Genomic DNA, 20,406 nt, shown 5'->3' with positions numbered 1-20,406 from the left:
CCATGAGCTGGGGTGTAGGTTGCAGACGCGGCTCGGATCCTGCATTGCTGTGGCTCTGGCGTGGGCCAGTGGCTACAGCTCTGATTAGACCCCTAGCCTGGGAACCTCCATATGCCGCGGGAGCGGCCCAAGAAATGCCTAAAAGACAAAAAATAAATAAATAAATAAATAAATAAATAAATAAAAGTTAGCTAGTAAAAGACTGGAGCTTGATTTTCTCTCTCTGTTAAGAGAACAAAGTTTTCTTGGAATGCTGCTTTTCATAATGATTGTGTTTCTATTTAATCTGTATTCTTAAGTTTCTTAAATGATCTGTATTTGCTTTAGAAAACTTTCTGGTTTGGAGTTCCAGGCATGGCTCAATGCTTAACTCATCTGACTGGGAACCATGAGATTGCAGGTTCGATCCCTGGCCTCGCTCAGTGGGTTAACGATCTGGCGTTGCCGTGAGCTGTGGTGTAGGTTGCAGACACGGCTCAGATTCCGTGTTGCTGTGGCTGTGGCATAGGCCAGTGGCTACAACTCCGATTAGACCCCTGGCCTGGGAACCTCCATATGCTGCAGGGGCGGCCCTAGAAAAGGCAAAAAGACAAAAAGAAAAGAAAAGAAAAGAAATCTTTCTGGTTAAATGAATAAGTATGTCTTACAGTGACCTATATCTAATCAAATGTTTTAAAAATTTTTTTGATATTTCTGACAAACTTCCTATCAAGTTTAAATTAAAGTTCTTTTGATCTCCAACTCAACTTGGGATGCTTTAAAGGGCCTCTAAGGCATCATAGAGAAATGTTAAACTTATTAGAATTGTTTGCTATGTAATTTACATGGAAAGCATTATCAAATTAATGATAAGCTTCCTCAGATTATACAGTGTGGATGTTATTAACACAGATATTCTAAAATTACAGAGTTTCTGAAATTTGGATATATCCTTGTACACAGTTATAATTCTAGTTGTTATCTTAAAATGTTGATATGTCACAGCAACTTGGTTAAGCTTCTTTGTGAAAAAACACTATAATCTTTAACCATGCCTTTTTAAGTCCTTTGTCATTTATAGAAAGTTAGGCTGATGCTTTGCAGAACTGTTTCATCTTCAAGAAGAGTCATAGCGGGAGTTCCCATCATTGTTCAGTGGAAACAAATCTGACCAGTATCCATGAGGACACAGGTTTGATTCCTAGCCTCACTCAGTGGGTTAAGGATCTGGTGTTGTTGTGGCTATGGTGTAGGCCAGCAGCTCTGATTCAATCCCTAGCCTGGGAACCTCCATAGGCTGCAGGTGCGGCCCTAAAAGACGGGGCGGGGGTGGGGGTGGGGGTGGGAGTGGGGGAGAAGAGTCACAGAAAGGATTTTCTAACCAGAACATATGTACGGCCGCATCTGTGACATATAGAGGTTCCCAGGCTAAGGGCTGAATCAGAGCTGCAGCTGCCTGCCCTATGCCATAGCCACAGCAACATCAGATCCAAGCAGCATCTGTGACCTATACTGCAGCTCACGGCAACACCAGATCCTTAACCCACAGAGTGGGGCAAGGGATCAAACTCACGTCCTCATGGACACTAGCCGGGTTTGTTACGACTGAGCCACCATGGGAACTCCAAGAATAGGTTTTGATAACTTTTGATTCATACTGCTAAAATTGGTAAGAAACTTTAAAAGTCTAAACATTTTTGTCTTTTTAGGGCCACACTCACGGCATATGGAGGTTCCCAGGCTAGGGGTCTAATCGGAGCTACAGCTGCCAGCCACAGCCACAGCCACAGCCACAGCCACACCAGATCCGAGCCGCGTCTGCAACCTACACCACAGCTCACAGCAATGCTGGATCCTTAATCCACTGAGGGAGGCCAGGGATTGAACCTGCAATCTCATGGTTCCTAGATCAGATTCATTTCCACTGTGCCACGATGGGAACTCCAAGAAACTTTCAAGGTCTAATGGTAACTCTGACTTTATAAAACTGTTAGTAGAAAGGATTAATTATATAGGATTGAATAAACTAATAAATAGTTATAGTTTTTTGGTTTTTGTCTGAAATATTACTGGCTTCTATTTATTTATTTATTCATTTTGATTTTAGGGCTGCACTCGCAGCACATGGAGGTTCCCAAACTAGGGATCAAATCAGAACTGCAGCTGTTAGACTATGCCACAGCCACAGCAACAGAGGATTGAAGCCGCATCCGAAACCTACACCACAGCTCATGGCAACACTGGATCCTTAACCCATTGAGGGAGGCCAGGGATCGAACCTGCAACCTCATGGTTATTAGTTGGATTCATTTCCGCTGCACCACAACAGGAAATCCATTACTGGCTTTTAATTTGTATTTTTCCAGACATAAGGAAATCTTTCCTCATAAGATAATCATGACTTAACAGCAGTTTGGTAAATTACACCTTTGTAATCAGAACAGAAACATTTATCTTTTCTCTCTGATTCCACCAGAGATTAGAAACTTTTAGGTCCTCAGCAACTTTGTCAGAAAAATTAGGAAGGCCACCTCCTAACAGATGCATGTATCTCAAGGTATTTGGGGGATCTCAAATAGGAAGGAATTAACCCAAACTTGTGAGATAAAATGTGTGACTAGCTTGTGGTGTGGCTTTCCTAAAGGCCTTTCAAAAAGTTCAACCTGAAGGTGCATTATGAAAAGTTTCAGTACAACTAGTTTAAAAGAGCCTATATGAACAATTAACCAGACTCATTTTGCAAACAAGCCATCCTTAACTTGGATCTATTTGGTAGAAATAGGGTAATTTTAGAGGGAAAAAGATTATGTTTCAGTGGATATTAAATTTTATTTTGGTTGAGGTCTGTTTTACTAAGACTCACTTCCCAGACAGTTTCTTACTGTTATATCATGGCCAAGTTTAACTGAATTATTAAAAGGACACTATGGAGTTCCCGTCGTGGTGCAGTGGTTAACGAATCCGACTAGGAACCATGAGGTTGCGGGTTCGGTCCCTGCCCTTGCTCAGTGGGTTAACGATCCGGCGTTGCTGTGAGCTGTGGTGTAGGTTGCAGACGCGGCTCGGATCCAGCGTTGCTGTGGCTCTGGTGTGGGCTGGTGGCTGCAGCTCCGATCTGACCCCTAGCCTGGGAACCTCCATATGCTGCGGGAGCGGCCCAAGGAATAGCAAAAAAAAAAAAAAAAAAAGGACACTTAAGTTTGTTTCTGAAGTTTATCTAGGTAATCTATCTTTGAATGGAGATCAGGATGTGCCAAGACCTGCACCAGGATATTATGCATAATTTAAAGGACTATCTCCAACCAAGATGGAGGAATCTTTATCAAATACTCTTAAACTAGCTCATGCATGCCCAGCAAAACTGAACAGAAATGACTCTTGGATTAATATTTTCACTTAGAAAGGGCCTCTGCACTGGACTGGCCTATAGAGAGGGCGGCTGACCTCAAAATCACCTTAAAATAATGCTCAAACAGGGAGTTCCCATCATGGACCAGTTGTTAACGAAATCTGATTAGGAACCATGACGTGGCAGGTTCGATCCCTGGCCTTGCTCAGTGGGTTAAGGATCCGGCGTTGCTGTGAGCTGTGGTGTAGGTCACAGATGTAGCTCGGATCCCACGTGGCTGTGGCTGTGGCGTAGGCCTGTGGCTACAGCTTCGATTAGACCCCTAGCCTGGGAACCTCCATATGCCGCGGGAGCAGCCCTAGAAAAGGCAAAAAAAAAATAAAATAAAATAATACTCAAACAGAGGAGCAACTACTAGATTAGGATGAGAAGATGAGAACATCTGAAATAATCAGGTGACACAATATGCCAGACCAGGCCTGTATACCCTTACTTTGATTAAGTGCTTACACTTTTGCTTATGACCAAATGCATTTCACAAATTTATGCAGTGTTAAAGTTATTCCAAATGTTAGGTTTAGGGTCAATTACCTGTATCCAGCACTTCTGGGTTATCTTGGTAGATGATCTACTCTAAGGCTCTTATTGATTGGGCCTTAGGAAATTTATTCTAGAAAGAAATTGTAGTTCTATTCAGGCCACTATTGATATTATAAGGCAGGATGCCCTCACCTGGCCCATTAATAACACCTGCTCTGACCCTGGCCATAAATATGAATTTTCTTTTAAACTTAAACTCAGAGTTCCCTGGTGATCTAGCAGTTCAGGACCTGGCACTGTCACTGCTGTGACTCGGGTTCAATCCCTGGTCCAGGAATTTCTGCATTCTGTGGGCACAGCCAAAAATAAATAAATAGTTACTCAAACTCAATCAGAGCAACAAGCAAAATTTCAGCCAAAGAATATAACTTCCCACAATTATGGGATGGATTTATGTGTTTAACACCAAGCTATGGTCATTTAAGTTTAACGGCTCCCTTACGCTGGAACAATTAAACCATACCAAAGATAACCAGCCTAGTAATACTAGTAAATTGGGCTAGGTGCTTTACTGACAATGTGAATATGTAATTTCTCTTAAGGACTGGCACAGAACTGACTAAATCAGATGACTTAGGGATACACTGGGCTGCATCTGAGGGAAGTTCTTGATTTAAATTTTTAATGATATCCTTACTAATACTGCTAGCTCTATTATTTGTATATTGCCTATTTTACAGAATTGTTGTTTCTTACATTACCAAATATGTGACTAAGCCACCAATAAAAATAATGATGACTGGGTGACCTGAAACAGTTGACCAGACATAGAGTTCAATATAAGATCAATGATTTTTTTTTTTTTTTGGTCTTTTTGCCTTTTCTAGGGCCGCACCTGTGGCATATGAAGGTTCCCAGGCTGAGGGTCTAATTGGAGCTGTAGCTGCCGGCCTATACCACAGCCACAGAAACACGGGATCCGAGCCTCGTCTGCGACCTACACCACAGCTCACCGCCAAATCCTTAACCTACTGAGTGAGGCCAGGGATCAAACCTGCCACCTCATGGTTCCAAGTTGGATTCGTTAACCACTGAGCCACAATGGGAACTCCAAGATCAATTATTTTAATAATGTAATTTCAGATATGTGAAGAAGCAACAAGTGGGAATTTTTTCTTGGACCGTGACAGATTTGTAAGAGAGGTGGTCCAAAGACTTTTGGCTACTGTTAATAAAGCCTAGTCCAGTAATAGCACAATGAGTGGCCCATCAACAAAATCTTCATCTTACCTAGGAATGAACATTCCTAGCACCATGGGACAAATTGGTCAGGAAATGTCTCCCAAACCGTGGTCAAAGTTATAATCGTGAGGACTAAACACTCATGATCCTATGAACTAAACTCTCACACTTGCCATCTGCCTCTACAAGGGTCACGTCACAAGCCACTTCAGCTGCTCACATTCAACATACCCTGAAAGGAGTCTGGAGATCAGGAACGAGGCACTCAGTGCTCTGAGAAAAACTGGAAAAACAGGCCTTCAGAAAGTGAGCTATGTTCAAGAGAGCATTTTATGAGCCCAAATTCTTGCATATCCTCATATCTAGAGAAGCACTAAAATCATTAACAGTGACATCTGCTTTGGCCATTAAGGACAGCAATGCCTTTGAAAGACAAAATGGAGTAACTACAGTTCAGACATGCAAGGTGAAAGTAGGATGTGATTTCAGACAGGCTTCTAAACTCCCAAGAACTTGTATTTTCTGAGCTGTGTGAGACTTGGATACCACCAGCTGTTCTCAAAGCAGGGCATGCTGGTGAAACTGACTAAAATCCTATGGGTTTCTGGGTTATGATTTAACTTCTCTATTCAAAATGCTAATCCTTTTCATGTACCATACCTTTTCCTCCTTATGACTGAGGAGTTATCAAAGAAAAGGAGTGAGTTGAAATGTTCAGAACACTGCACTCAAAAGCCCCTCCATATCCCCTGCCTCTTGTTTATAGAAAAGTACTGAATATGGCAATTCCAAGAACTGGCTTTAAGAGAATGGGACTAACACTATTCTTCATAATTAACTAAATCTCTGTGGGCATCAAAATAATTGCAGCATGTTCTGCTTGTATATGTAAACAGTCAACTACAACTATCAAGAAAGGGACACCACAGACACGTCGACATCTTCTACTCTAAGACAATGGCATCCTATGTCAGCATAAAGAGGTTACAGAAAACAGACCTTCACCCATAATCCCATAGAAATGGAATGATGTTTTGCTAAGTGGGAATTTGTAGCTCTTTGTAGCAAAGAGCTCTCTACAGGAGGCCCCTTATGTCTTGATATGAACCGTAAGCCAGGTATCCCCATGCTCTACTCATCTCCAGACCTAGCACATCTTTCAAACCTTTTCATCACACAATACTTTCCCTAAAATGTTTGTTCTTTCCATAGTTCAAAGAAGTAGAAATAAAGAATAAGTAATTAACAGATGACCAGATCTCTTCCCTAACTTCCCCTTCAGTAATCTTACCAACAAACTGTGTGAACAAGATAAGACCTAAAGAAAAATCACAGGAAGTTGACAAGCCTGTATATAAGTCTGCAAACAGCGGGGGATGGCGATGACTCTGACCCCTTATCTCAGTGATTAGCTGTGATTACTTCCTTTTTTCCTTTTAAAAACTTTCATGGCCAAGCAGAATCTTCTTGGGAGGCAGTTTTGGGGGGACACTGAGTGCACTATCTCCACAGACTGCTGGCATTCTGATTAAAAGCAACTTTCCTTTCTACAACACTTGTCTCTCTATTGAGTATTGATTTTTGAACGATGAGCAATAGGATCTTCATTAGATAACAACAAAATTCAGCAAACTTTTCTGATAACAACACTCAGCAAACTAGTAATAGAAGGATAAACTACCTTGACATAATAAAACCATATATGACCCAGACATCTACAGTCAATTAATCTTTGACAAATGAGGCAAGAATATAAAATGGGGAAAAAAAAGTCTTTTCAGCAAGTGGTGTTGGGAAAACTGGACAGCCCCATGTAAATCAATGAAACTGGAACACACCCTCACACCATACACAAAAATAAACTCAAAATGGTTTAAAGATCTAAACATAAGAAAAACACCACCAAACTCCTGCAAGAGAACATAGGCAAAACATTCTCCAACATCAACCTTACAAATGTTTTCTTGGGTCAGTCTCCCAAGGCAACAGAAATAAAGGCAAAAAAAACCCAATGGGACCTAATCAAACTGACAAGCTTTTGCACAGCAATGAAAACCATAAAAAAAAAAAAAGACAACATATGAAATGGGAGAAAATAGTTTCAAATGATGCAACTGACAAGGGCTTAATCTCTAAAATATACAACTTACATAACTCAAGAGCAAAAACCCCAACAATCCAATTGAAAAATGGGCAAAAGACCTGAATAGACATTTCTCCAAAGCAGATACACAGATGGCCAACAAGCACATGAAAAAATGCTCAGCATCACTGATTATTAGAGAAATGCAAATCAAAACTACTATGAAGTACCACCTCACACCTGTCAGAATGGCCATCATTAATAAGTCCACAAATAACAAATGATAGAGAGGGATGGAGAAAAGGGAAGCCTCCTACACCGTGGGTGGGAATGTAAATTGGTACAACCACTGTGGAAAATGGTATGGAGGTTCCTCAGTAAACTAAATATAGCTACCATACGACCCAGCAACCCAACTCTTGGGCATATATCCAGACAAAACTTTCCTTGAAAAGTTTTCCTTGAAAAAGATACATGCACCCATATATTCACTGAAGCACTATATACAATAGCCACGACATGGAAACAACCTACATGTCCATCAACAGATGAATGGATTAATAAGAAGTGGTATACATACACAATGAAATACTACTCAACCATAAAAAAGAACGACATAATGCCATTTGCAGCAACATGGATGGAACTAGAGACCCTCATACTAAGTGAAGTAAGTCAGAAAGAGAAAGACAAATAGCATATGGTATCACTTATATCTAGAATCTAATATACGGCTCAAATAAACCTTTCCACAGAAAAGAAACAAACTCAAGGACTTGAGAACAGACTTGTGGTTGCCAAGGGGGAGGGGGAGAGATTGGGAGTGGGATGGACTGGGACTCTGGGATTAATTTGGAATGGATAAGCAATGAGATCCTGCTGTATAGCACGGGGAACTATATCTAGTCACTCATGACAGAGCATGATGAAGGATAATGTGAGAAAAAGAATGTATATACGCATGTGTGCCTGGGTCACTTTGCTATACAGAAGAAAACTGACAGAACACTAACTATAATGGAAAAAATAAAAATCATTTTAAAAACCTATATATGAAAATTTCACAGCAAAAATCACACTAAATGATAAAAGACTGAAAGCTTTTCCTCTATGAATAGGAACAAGGTAAGGCTGGCCATTTTTACCACTTCGATTCAACAGAGTAATGGAAGTTCTAGCTAGAGCAATTAGACAAGAAAAAGAAAATAGAATGTGTACATGTATGTGTAACTGGGGCACCATGCTGTACAGTAGAAAAAAAAATTGTATTGGGGAAATAACTATTAAAAAAATAATAATAATAATAAAATGTAAAAAAATTAAAAACATCCAAATTGGCAAGGATGAAGCAAAATTATGTTTAAAAATGACATAATTTCATATGTAGAAAACTCTATGAAGATTCCACAATTACTTAAAAAACAATTACTTATCTATATCATTTTTATTTCAATAAAATTGCAGTAGGTAGTTAACAGGAGAAAACACAGCAGATTAACTGTAACAGAAGGCAACTCATGTTCTACCACCTGAGTAAGCCCTTTTCCCTAAATCCTTATATAATTCTTGTATTATTATTTTTTTTAATTTAAGGATAAGGAGTTCCTGTCTGGCTCAGCAGAAACGAATCTGACTAGGAACCATGAGGTTTTGAACTAGATCCCTGGCCTTACTCATTGGGTTGAGAATCTGGCATCACCGGGAGCTCTGGTGTAGGTTGCAGATGCGGTTCCGATCTGGCGTTGCTGTGCTGTGGCATAGGCCAGTGGCTGCAGCTCCGATTTGACCCCTAGCCTGGGAACCTCCATATGCCATGGGTGCAGCCCTAAAAAGACAAAACAAAAAAAATTTAAGGATGAGAAAGAGCACAAAATCAGAAACATGCCTAAAGTTCTGGGAGAGCTTAAATTAGAAGAAAAATGTTGTAGCAATTATTGTTCAATCTTTCCATAATTCCTACATCAGAGGCAACGATCAATTAAATCAAAGGTTAAATAACAAGTCAATTAAGTCCCCATTTATATACTAATATAATTGTAAAATATTTTGGAATAAATAATATTTATTATAGGAAATAGCTTACAAAAAGAAGACAGATATTAAGAGGTATATGATGCTCCTAACCCACCAGTTCTCAAATGCGTACACGCAGATTAACACAGAATATGTGAAAAAGCAAAATACCTGAGCTCTTTCAAATCAGAATTTCCATATGTATTCCATATGAATTTCCGCAAGTCTCAAGCTCTGTATTTCTATTAAGCTTCCCAGTTGATATTTATGCATACCAAAATTTAAGTACCACAGACCTAATCATCTAAAACCTGGAAACATAAGCTACAGAATAATTATACTTTCTTAGGTAAAATTATAAAATGAAAAAATAAATATATTTCACAGATAATAACATACAGTATAAAAATGTAGATGTATCTGTTTACACGTGAGGGCCATACAGAAAACACTAATGAAATAAATTCTCGGGATAAAACCCCTATCACTGCCTGTAAAGCAACCTTTTTTTTCATCCTGGCTGAATCAAAGTAGGCATAGTAAAAGGTTTTTTAATATAATAACAAATCACAAGACTACTGCAAAAGCTACACTCATCCTTAAAAGTTCCACGTGAACAACAAACATCATTAGTAATCAATAAATGCACTATCATTTTGCTAATAATGGTTTAAAACAAATTAATTGTTTATTTGTACCAGATACCTGCAAAGAATAATGAAGAACTTGACAAGCAAAATTGACAAGGCTTGTTGTTCTTCCTCTAACCCATCTGCCATTTTCTGAACACACTGTAGAAGCTGGCTCCTCAGAACCTGCAGAATATTATCAGGAAGCAGAGATATTCCTGGAGGCACATCATCTACCCTAAGGGGAACAAAATAAGAAGGGTATTTAAATATAGAAAGAAAATCTTTGGCACTTTAAAAGAACTGCACTTTCAGGAGGTCATGAAACTGACTAGTATACATGAGCATGTGGGTTTGATCCCTGGCCTTGCTCAATGGGTTATAAGGATCTGGCGTTGCTGCGGCTATGGTATAGCCTGGGATCCTCCATGTGCCACAGGTGTGGCCTTAAAAAAAATAAAAAGAATTGCACTTTCTGGAGTTCCCATCATGGCTCAGTGGTTAACGAATCTGACTAGGAACCATGAGGTTGCGGGTTCGATCCCTGGCGTTGCTCAGTGGGTTAAGGATCTGGCATTGCCATGAGCTGAGGTGTAGGTTGTAGACGCAGCTCGGATCCTGCGTTGCTGTGGCTCTGGTGTAGGCCAGCGGCAACAGCTCTGATTAGACCCCTAGCCTGGGAGCCTCCATATGCCGTGGGTATAGCCCTAAAAAAACAAAAAACAAAAAAGTTTCATATATTTTCAATAAGGATTATATATGAATTTCTATCATTAAGGTGACTAGACTAGTTTTATGTATCTTGCCTATAACATTCACTTGAAAAACTGAAAATTTCCTACTAGCAAAATCTAAATTTATGGTTCAGTTTTCTAATGATAGGAAATAGAATTTTAAATAAAAAAATTAATTAATTAAAAAATTTTTAAAAATTCTTGGCATTCTTCATCTTACTTTAAATACAGTAGCAATGTAAATCTACATAATGTTTTTATTTTACTTTTATTTTTTGCTTTTTAGGGCCACACCTGCAGCATATGGAAGTTCCCAGGCTAGGGGTTGAATCAAAGTTATAGTTGCTGGCCTACACCACAGCCATAGCAATGCAGGAACCAAGCTGCATCTGCAACCAACACCACAGGTCATGGCAACACTGGATCCTTAACCCACTGAGTGAGGCCAGGGATCGAACCCATCCTCATGAATATTAGTCGGGTTCATAACCTGTTGAGCCACAACGGGAACTCCCTCTACATAATATTTTTAGAAATGACCTCCCAAGAAAGGAGACATTTATAATGTATGGATAGTAAGTGCATCTTACAAAATGCCAGGAGATCAAAGGCCAAAATAATGAGGCCATAAGATCGTTAGGCTCATGATTTAAAGTGAGCTGTAAATTTTTAAAAGAAAAGCACTTCTAAGCATAAACTACAAGAATATTCTTTTATGAGTAGAAATCAATAATACATAATCTTATTTGAGTTCAAGATTTAATAATGCTTTTCAACCTTTATGAACCTGTTACAAACAGTCTAATGGGAGAGAACTCTGAAATCGTATTTATAAATAATAAAGTGCTCGTGCTTTCTGAGCATAACCACATCCTTTTTTAAGTTCAATGCTTTGCTCCAAAGCTCTAATGCTTTTTCTCTGAATTTTACAATTACCTCCTATCTGGGCTTCTTGCCTTCAGTCTCAACCCTTTCCAATCCATCCTCCATTATGCATTACCAAGATGACTTTTAAAAAACAAACTTGATCATGATACTCTTACACAGAAAATTCTTTAGTAGAGTCTTATATCTTCCATAACAAAAAAACAAAGCCCATTAGCAATGCATTCACGGCACTTTACGACCTGGCTCCTATCTGATTCTCCAGATTCGACCCTTTCGCTGCCTATCTCCACCTCCAAACTGCATTTGCCTCCTTGAAGTTGGGGTTTTTTTTCTTTTCAGGGCCATGCCTGCGGCTTATGGAAGTTTCCAGTTAGGGGTCCAAACAGAGCTGCATCTGTGACCTACATCACAGTTCACATCAACACAGATTCTTAACCCACTGAACAAGGCCAGGGATCGAACCCACATCCTCATGCATACTAGTCGGGTTGGTTACCACTGAACCACAATGGGAACTCCCTTGAAATTTTTTTTTTGTCTTTTTGTCTTTTTGTTGTTGTTGTTGTTGCTATTTCTTGGACCGCTCCCGCGGCATATGGAGGTTCCCAGGCTAGGGGTCTAATCGGAGATGTAGCCACCGGCCTACGCCAGAGCCACAGCAACGCGGGATCTGAGCCGCATCTGCAACCTACACCACAGCTCACGGCAACGCCGGATCGTTAACCCACTGAGCAAGGGCAGGGACCGAACCCGCAACCTCATGGTTCCTAGTCGGATTCGTTAACCACTGCGCCACGACGGGAACTCCCCTTGAAATTTTTTAATTCACCAGATACTCTTTTTCATCATCAACCAGCACCCATTTCTCCCCTTCCCTCACAACAGAGCCCTACAAATGGAGTTGCTTTTGTGGCTAAGGGTGTCTCCTCATTTTTCCAGCTTTTTACCACAGCCAACCTAACCTCCCTTACCTAACTACTAAATCCACAAGATGATGTGAGATACAATAAGAACTTCCTCTAAGAAGCCTGGGCCATCGTTAATAGGTCCACAAATAACAAATGCTGGAGGGGTGCAGAGAAAAGGGAACCCTCCTGCATTGTTGGTGGGAATGTAAGCTGGTACAACCACTATGGAGATTAGTATGGAGATACCTTAGAAATCTATACATAGAACTACCACATGACCCAGCAATCCCACTCTTGGGCATATATCTGGACAAAAGTTTCCTTAAAGACATATGCACCCACATATTCGTTGCAGCACTATTCACAATAGCCAAGACATGGAAACAATCCAAATGCCCATAGACAGACGATTGGATTAGGAGGATGTGGTGTGTGTATACACACACACACACACACAATGGAATACCATTCAGCCATAAAAAAGAACGAAATATGCCATTTGCAGCAACATGGATGGAACTAGAAACTCTCATACTGACTGAAGTACGTCAGAAAGAGAAAGACAAATACTATACGATATCACTTATATCTGGAATCTAATATAAGGAACAAATGAACCGTTCCATAGAAGAAAAATCACGGACTTGGAGAACAGACTTGTAGTTGCCAAAGGGGAGGGGGAAGGAGTGAGGTGGTTGGGGAGCTTGGGGTTAAGAGACATAAACTACTGCCTTTGGAATGGATAAGCACTGAGATCCTGCTGTGTAGCACTGGGAACTATGTCTAGTCACTTACGATGGAGCATGATAATGTGCAAAAATAGAATGTGTCCATGTATGTGTAACTTGGTCACTATGCTGTACAGCAGAAAAAAAAATGTATTGGGGAAATAACTATTAAAAAAAAGAAGTGAGCCTGGGAACTCTGAGATTGGGGAAATGGTGGTAGGCAGAGGAGAGAAAATATGTGCACTTTCACTTATACATTTCCATAAGATTTTAATTTTTCACTCATTTTATAATTTTCAAATCTAGTTTTTAAAAATCTGAAAACTTCACCTCCTCTAAGATGTACTCTAAGACTATGAAAAGAAATGTTTCAATTAGAATGTCTGTTGTGTAGTAAATTTTATGCGGATGAATGAAGCGACACATAGTGGACCCTTAGTTTCAATAAAGACCACATCTGAAAGACCTCCCCACCTCTAACTTTCTGGGAGGGGAAAGGAGCTAGAGACTGAGTTCAATGACACGGTCAATGTTATAAGACACAACAAGTTCCTGTTGTGGCTCAGCAGGTTAAGAACCTGACTAGTATCCATGAGGATACAGGTTCAATTCCTGGCTTCGTTCAGTTGGTTAAGCTGTAGCGCAGGTTGCAGATGCAGCTTTGGATCCAGTGTTGCCGTGGCTGCGGTATAGACCTACAGCTGCAGCTACAATCCAACCCCTAGCCTGGGAACTTCATATGCGACAGGCGCAGTCTTATAACTAAAAGTAAATAAATAAATAAATAAATAAGACCCAACAGTTTGAACACCCAAAGCTCAAAGACCTTCCTTCTCTGAACACACTGATGTTCAGGGCAGGAACCATGACCTACTCCACAGGGAGATAGTACAGAAACTCTGCAGCCAAGACCCTCTCAGCCCTGTTCTAAGTGTATCCTTTATAATAATACTGTAATTACAATCATAGGGTTTTCAGTGAGTTCTGTGAGTCATTCTAGCAAATTATTGAACCCGAGGGAGTCATAACAAACAACTTCCAAATTTATAACCTGTTGGTCAGAAGTGTGGGTGGCTCCCAAGACTTGCAAATAATGTCTGAAACAAGGGCAATCTTGTGGAGGACTTTGCCCTTAACTTGTGGGAACTAGTGCTAACACCAGGCAGTATCAGAATTGAAGTGAACTGCAGGAAACCCAGTTGTCAGTGGCTTACCAAGTAAAGAAGAGCCTTTTAGAAGTCGAGTATCAGAAAGACTGCCATGATTAATCATCAATGTCTGCCATGAAAGCAGGGTTATGCAGGAGTATTACATGAGTTACGTAACTGCCATCCTTGTAATACGTTATCAACAAAGTTTTTGTGACAAAAATTAACAAACTCACCCAAGGGTAGGAAATTAAGTGTTTCTACATACCTGGTAGGAAGCTTTTCAAAGTCAACATCTAAGAATTGTTCGTAGCTAGAAACAAAATTGTCCAACCACAGCTTCAGATAATCTGGATCTTTCTGAAATAAGAAAACCATTGTAATATTAAATATATGTCTGGAATTTTTAAAAAAATGCATTCACTCCTATTGAACAGATATGAATTGATAAGTTGAAAGAAGCAGTAATATGAAATCTCTAAGTGACACTCAGGAAGATATATATGCTGCTTTAAAATGTGTATTAAGGAATTCTCTGGTGGCCTAGTGATTAAAGATTCGGCATTGTCACTGCTGTGGCCTGGGTTTGATCCCAGGCCCAGGAACCTCCACATGCCATAGGGGCAGTCAAAAAAAAAAAAAAAAAATTAAGAACCTAGAAAAAGAGCAAATTAAACCCAAGCAAGCAAATGGGAGGAAACATTTATATTTATTTATAAAGATTTAAGCTGGGAGTTCCCGTCGTGGTGCAGTGGTTAACGAATCTGACTAGGAACCATGAGGTTTCGGGTTCAATCCCTGCCTTGCTCAGCGGGTTAAGGATCCGGTGTTGCTGTGAGCTGTGGTGTAGGTTGCAGAAACGGCTCAGATGCTGCGTTGCTATGGCTCTGGCGTGGGCTGGTGGCTACAGCTCCAATTCAACTCCTAGCCTGGGAACCTCCATATGCCGCAGGAAGGGGCCCAAGAAATGCCAAAAAAGGCCAAAAAAAAAAAAAAAACCTTGCAAAAGAAAATATGGTAGAATACTTTTGCAACCTTGAGGAGACAAAAATTTCTTAGGTAGGACACCAGAATCACTAAGAAAAAAATAATAATTGTCCTTAATCAAAATTAAAGACTTTTAGTCATCAAAAGACACTGTTAAGAAACTGAAAAGGCGGAGTTCCCATTGTGGCTCAGTGGTAATGAACCCGATTAGTATCAATGAGGATGCAGGCTCAATTCTTGGCCTCATTCAGTAGATTAAGGATCCAGCGTTGCCATGAGCTGTTGGTATAGGTTGGCAGCTACTGTGGTGTAACCACAGACATGGCTCGGACCCCACATTGCTGTGGCTGTGGTGTAGGCTAGCAGCTACAGCTCCAATTCAGCCCCTAGCCTAGCAACTTCCATATGCTACAGGTATAGCCCTAAAAAGCAAAAAGAAAAAAAAAAGAAAGAAAATGAAAAAGTAAACCATATTATACTACCTGAAAATACTTTTAGTACATATATCTGAAAAAGGACTTGAACCAAGAATATATAAAGAACTCTTATGATTCAATGTAAAAAGGACAACTCACTTTAAAAATGGGCAACAGGCTCAGACATTTCACAAAAGAAGATACACAAATGGCCAAGGAGCATAGAAAAGCATTCTCAACACCATCAATTACCCAGGGAAATGAAAATTAATATGAAACAGAATACCATTACACCCACTAGAATGGCTAAAACTTAAAAGATTGTCCAAACCAAGTGTTGGAAAAAATGTAGAATAACTGGAACTCATATTTTCGGCAGAAGTATAAAATGATATAACCACCTGGAAAACAGCTTGGCAGTTTCTTTTAAAGTTAAACATAAATTTCCACATGGCCCATTTAATCCTCTCAGGAGAAGTGAAAACATATATTCACAAAAAGACTTGTACAAAAATGTTCAAAGAAGATTTATTTTTAATGGCCTAAAGCTGGAAACAAACCAAAACGTCCATAGCAGGTTAACTGATAAACTGTAATATATTCACACAATGGAATGCTATTCTGCAATAACAATGAATGAACTATTACTATAACAACAAGTAGAAATTTCAAAAATATGTTGAGCAAAAGATGCCAGGCATTAAAGTATATACACTGTGTGTGATATCATTTACACAATGTTCTAGAGCAGGCTATAGTGTCAGAAATTAGATTACTGACTGTCTTTCAGAAGACTGACTACAAAAGGACACAAAGGAAATGTTCCTAGGTGATAGAAATTTTCTATTTTATTAGGGTAGTGGGCACACAAATGTTTGGCTGTATCAAAATTCATCATATTTGGGAGTTCCCGCAGTTGTAGCACAACAGGATCGGCAGCGTCTCTGAAGCACCAAGATGCAGGTTCAATCCCTGGTCCTGCACAGTGGGTTAAAAGATCTGTCGTTGCCATAGCTGCTGAATAGGTCAGAACTGCAGCTCAATTCTGACCCCATGGCCCAGAAACTCCATATGCTTCAGGGCATGAAAAACACATACACAAAAATTCATCAAATTTGGAGTTCCCTTGTGGCACAGCAGGTTAAGGCTCTGGAATTGTCACTGCAGCAGCTCAGGTTGCTGCTGTGGTGCAGGTTTGACTCCTGGGCTGGGAATTTCCACATGCTGCAGCTGTGGGCATGGCCCCTCAAAAAACAAAACTCATCAAATTTGACACTTAAAATCTGTGAATTTTATGGTTGGTAAGTTACATTTCATAGTTGATTTGGAAAAAAAACAATAACACTGTGACTCCTCAGAAATGTCTTTTTAAGTTGCACCACTAAAAATGATGCTCAAGGGAATTCCCGCTGTGGCACAGTGAGATAAGGATCTGGTGTTGCTAAAACTGCAGCAAAGGTAGCACCTGCAGCTCTGACTTGATCCCTGGCCCAGAATTTTGCATATGCCATGGGTGTGGTTAAAAAAAAAAAATGCTCAAATTTGTTTCTTTTACTTCCTTTACTCCTTTTTACTCCAGTCAATTTCAACATGATATTTAGGAGTCTTAATTAGTTTTTAAATATCATTGGTTAGGCACTGTTCTTACATAAAGAGAACTCAAGTATTTATTTTCCTAAAATAAAAGCATTACACTACAAATCAGAATTCCTGAATGTTCCCAGAATATGCAGACTGCTGACATTTCATGTATTTGTTTTTTCTATTAATATACTGTTGCAAAATCAGATCATAATTTGTTACCATCCACATCATCACTGAGAAATAGGACGGAAATATTTCAGAGAAAGAACTACCTCTTATGAGAAATGTTCTCAAGAGTTTCATTAATTACCTTGTTCAACTTCAACTAGCACACCATTCACGCATTTATTCATTCATTTATCCATTCAGGATAAGACTCCAGAAATACAAACAACTGGAGTTTTCTTTATCATGGCTCCTTTTTAATAAAGCAGAGAAATAACTCCCTGTAAAAGTTTGACAACAAAGTTATCTCCCCATTTGCATAATATTTATTAACACAATACACAAATATATTAAGTACTGCAGAAGCACTGAAGTGACTCTTCCCTGTCACCCTAAGTTTGCAAAACAGTTTTTCTATAAAAATAAAGATAATGATATCTTTACACATGTACATATTTAAGTATTTCATGAGCCCCTACGTCACATGATTTTAAGTGCATTATTTTCCTTTCAAATCTCTTTGCATTTAAATCAGTTATATTCATAATTTATTCTCTAATATCTTGGCAAAAGAAAATAAATTCCTCCCATACAAACATTATTATTAATGGTGATTAGTCTTTCAGGCCAGCCCTCAAGGCTGACAGAAACTAGCTACTTCAAAAAACATTTAATAAGTACCAGTCAACCACGTACCAACCAAAGAGAGTGCTGGACTCTATGGGCCTGAAGACAAAACATAACCATCTATCAACTATATTTCAACTTAAAAAAAAAAAAGCTAAAATAGCCACAACCTTGTCTTCAAAGTGCTTTCTTCAATAGGAAAGAGAAGCATCAAGAAATAATGCAAAACATCCTCAGAAGTAAAACAGTTGTGAAAAGTATCAAAACAACACAGTCACAGAACCTGTCAAGGTTGGAAGTAACTGAGTAACAGAAGTTCTCAGAAGTTTTCTCAGGTCATAAGCAGTTGCTTTCAAGGAGAAAGAAGGAAAGAGGGTAAGTCCAGATAGAAAATAGCAAGATGTGCTCCAAGATGTACAATATTGGTACTGTTCCAGTGTGGAAAGAACACAGTTCTATTCCAGAACTGAAGCAGTGGGACAGATACAAAGGACTGTAAGACTTCAAGAACCCAGCATTTCCTAAGTGAGTATTTAGGAACACTGTCCATTTGGATGAGAACAGATTTAATTTGAAAAGTTAAAGAAAAAGAAAAGATGGCTGTGCTTAACCAAGTTTGAGAAGCAATAGTTAAGCAATGTTAAAGAAGATTTTTAACAATATATTATCTTAGTTCCCATTGTGGCTCAGTGGTTAACGAATCCGACTAGGAACCATGAGGTTGAGGGTTCGATCCCTGGCCTTGCTCAGTGGGTTAAGGATCTGGCGTTGCCATCAGCTGTGGCGTAGGTGGCAGATGTGGCTCCGATCCCACGTTGCTGTGGCTGTGGCGTAGGCCAGCGACCACAGCTCCAATTCAACCCCTAGCCTGGGAACTTCCATGTGCTGCGGATGTGGCCCTGAAAAGACAAAAAACAAAAAAATAAAAAAAGAATACATTATCTTAAAAATGAAATATGCCTGGTGAATGGCATTGGAAGAGGTGAATATGAAATTTCTGAAACATATATAACTTTACCCTCCTGACTGCATTTCACTAGTTCTATCAAAAACCAACTTATTTGGTTGATCCTACTATGTTTATTATTTTAATAATTTCTGCTCTAAGAGCATTTTATTGAACAAAATTACAAACATACATAAAAGGTAGAGAAAATGGTATAAATGACTCAGTTCCAACAACTATCAAATCATGCATAACCAATCTTCTTTCATCTATATCCTTATCCTCAACTGGATTATTTTTAAGCAAGTCCAGATATCCTATTTCGCCCACAAATATTTTGGTATCTATTCCTAAATAATATCTTTTAAAATACAGCATCATATCTAAAAAAAACTAGCAATACTTTAATATCAGATGATGTTCAAGCTTTCCTGACTTGCTTATAAATGCCTCCCCCCACTTTTTTTTTTTTTTTTTTGGGTCATGCCTGCAGCATGCTAAATTCCTGGACCAGGGACTTAACTCACACCACAGCAGTAACATCAGATCCTTAACCCACTGAGCCAGCAGGGAACTCCCATATATGCCTTTCTTAACTGTCTGATAAGATCAGGACCCAAATTAAGTCCACAATTTGCAATCTGTTAGTGTGTGTGTGTGTGTGTGTGTGTTATATATATATATATATTTTTTTTTTTGGCTTTTTGCCATTTTCTTGGGCTGCTCCCGTGGCATATGGAGATTCCCAGGCTAGGGGTCCAATTGGAGCCATAGCCACCGGCCTACGCCAGAACCACAGCAACGTGGGATCTGAGCCTCGTCTGCAACCTACACCACAGCTCACGGCAACCCCAGATCCTTAACCCACTGAGCAAGGCCAGGGATGGAACCTGCAACCTCATGTTTCTTAATTGGATTCGTTAAACACTGAGCCATGACAGGAACTCCTGTCAGTATATATTTTAAGGCTTTTAAACCTACAGGTTTCTTTTAGATTTCTCTTTTTTTCCCCCTAATTTACCTGTTGAAGACACTGGGTCTTTCGTAATTTAGTTTTTCTTACATTAGAGATTTTGCTGACTGCCTATCTTTATATTATTTAACATGTTCCTAGGTCTTCTGCCTTTCCTGTGAAGGAGTATACCTAGAAACTCTCAGATTTGGTGGGGGGTGGGGAGGTGCAAAAATTCTACATAGGTGATGTTATATATGTTCGTCAGATAATACATATCTAGTTATCTCTTTTGTGATATTAGAAGCTACTGATTATTATTTCCTAGATCCGATGTTTTGAGTAACTTTTGTAATAAAACTTTTAATTTCCTTATGATAACACCATGACTACTAGAAAGATTTGCAGAAGGAAGACCTATTAATTTACTCTCAATCTAACTTCCAGATTCTTAAATTTATATCCAGATACAGATTGTGTTTATGCCA

The 20,406-nt window shown here is 39.3% G+C and overlaps 1 protein-coding gene across 4 annotated transcripts in view; it reads right to left on the bottom strand.

Annotated features, from left to right (window-relative positions):
• NBEAL1 (neurobeachin like 1) overlaps positions 1 to 20,406 on the bottom strand; it is a 163,509-nt gene that overhangs the window by 129,589 nt on the left and 13,514 nt on the right. For all 4 annotated transcript variants that reach the window (XM_047773278.1, XM_047773280.1, XM_047773277.1 and 1 more), the window contains exons 3-4: positions 14,510 to 14,601; positions 9,912 to 10,073 (exon numbers count right to left, since the gene is read on the bottom strand). In XM_047773278.1, the coding sequence (XP_047629234.1) occupies positions 9,912 to 10,073; positions 14,510 to 14,601 (254 nt within the window). The remainder of the gene's footprint in view (positions 1 to 9,911; positions 10,074 to 14,509; positions 14,602 to 20,406) is intronic.

The sequence above is a fragment of the Phacochoerus africanus genome, chromosome 3, assembly GCF_016906955.1.
Source record: "Phacochoerus africanus isolate WHEZ1 chromosome 3, ROS_Pafr_v1, whole genome shotgun sequence".
NCBI classification, from domain to species: domain Eukaryota; kingdom Metazoa; phylum Chordata; class Mammalia; order Artiodactyla; family Suidae; genus Phacochoerus; species Phacochoerus africanus.
This window is presented reverse-complemented; position numbering and strand designations above follow the sequence as displayed.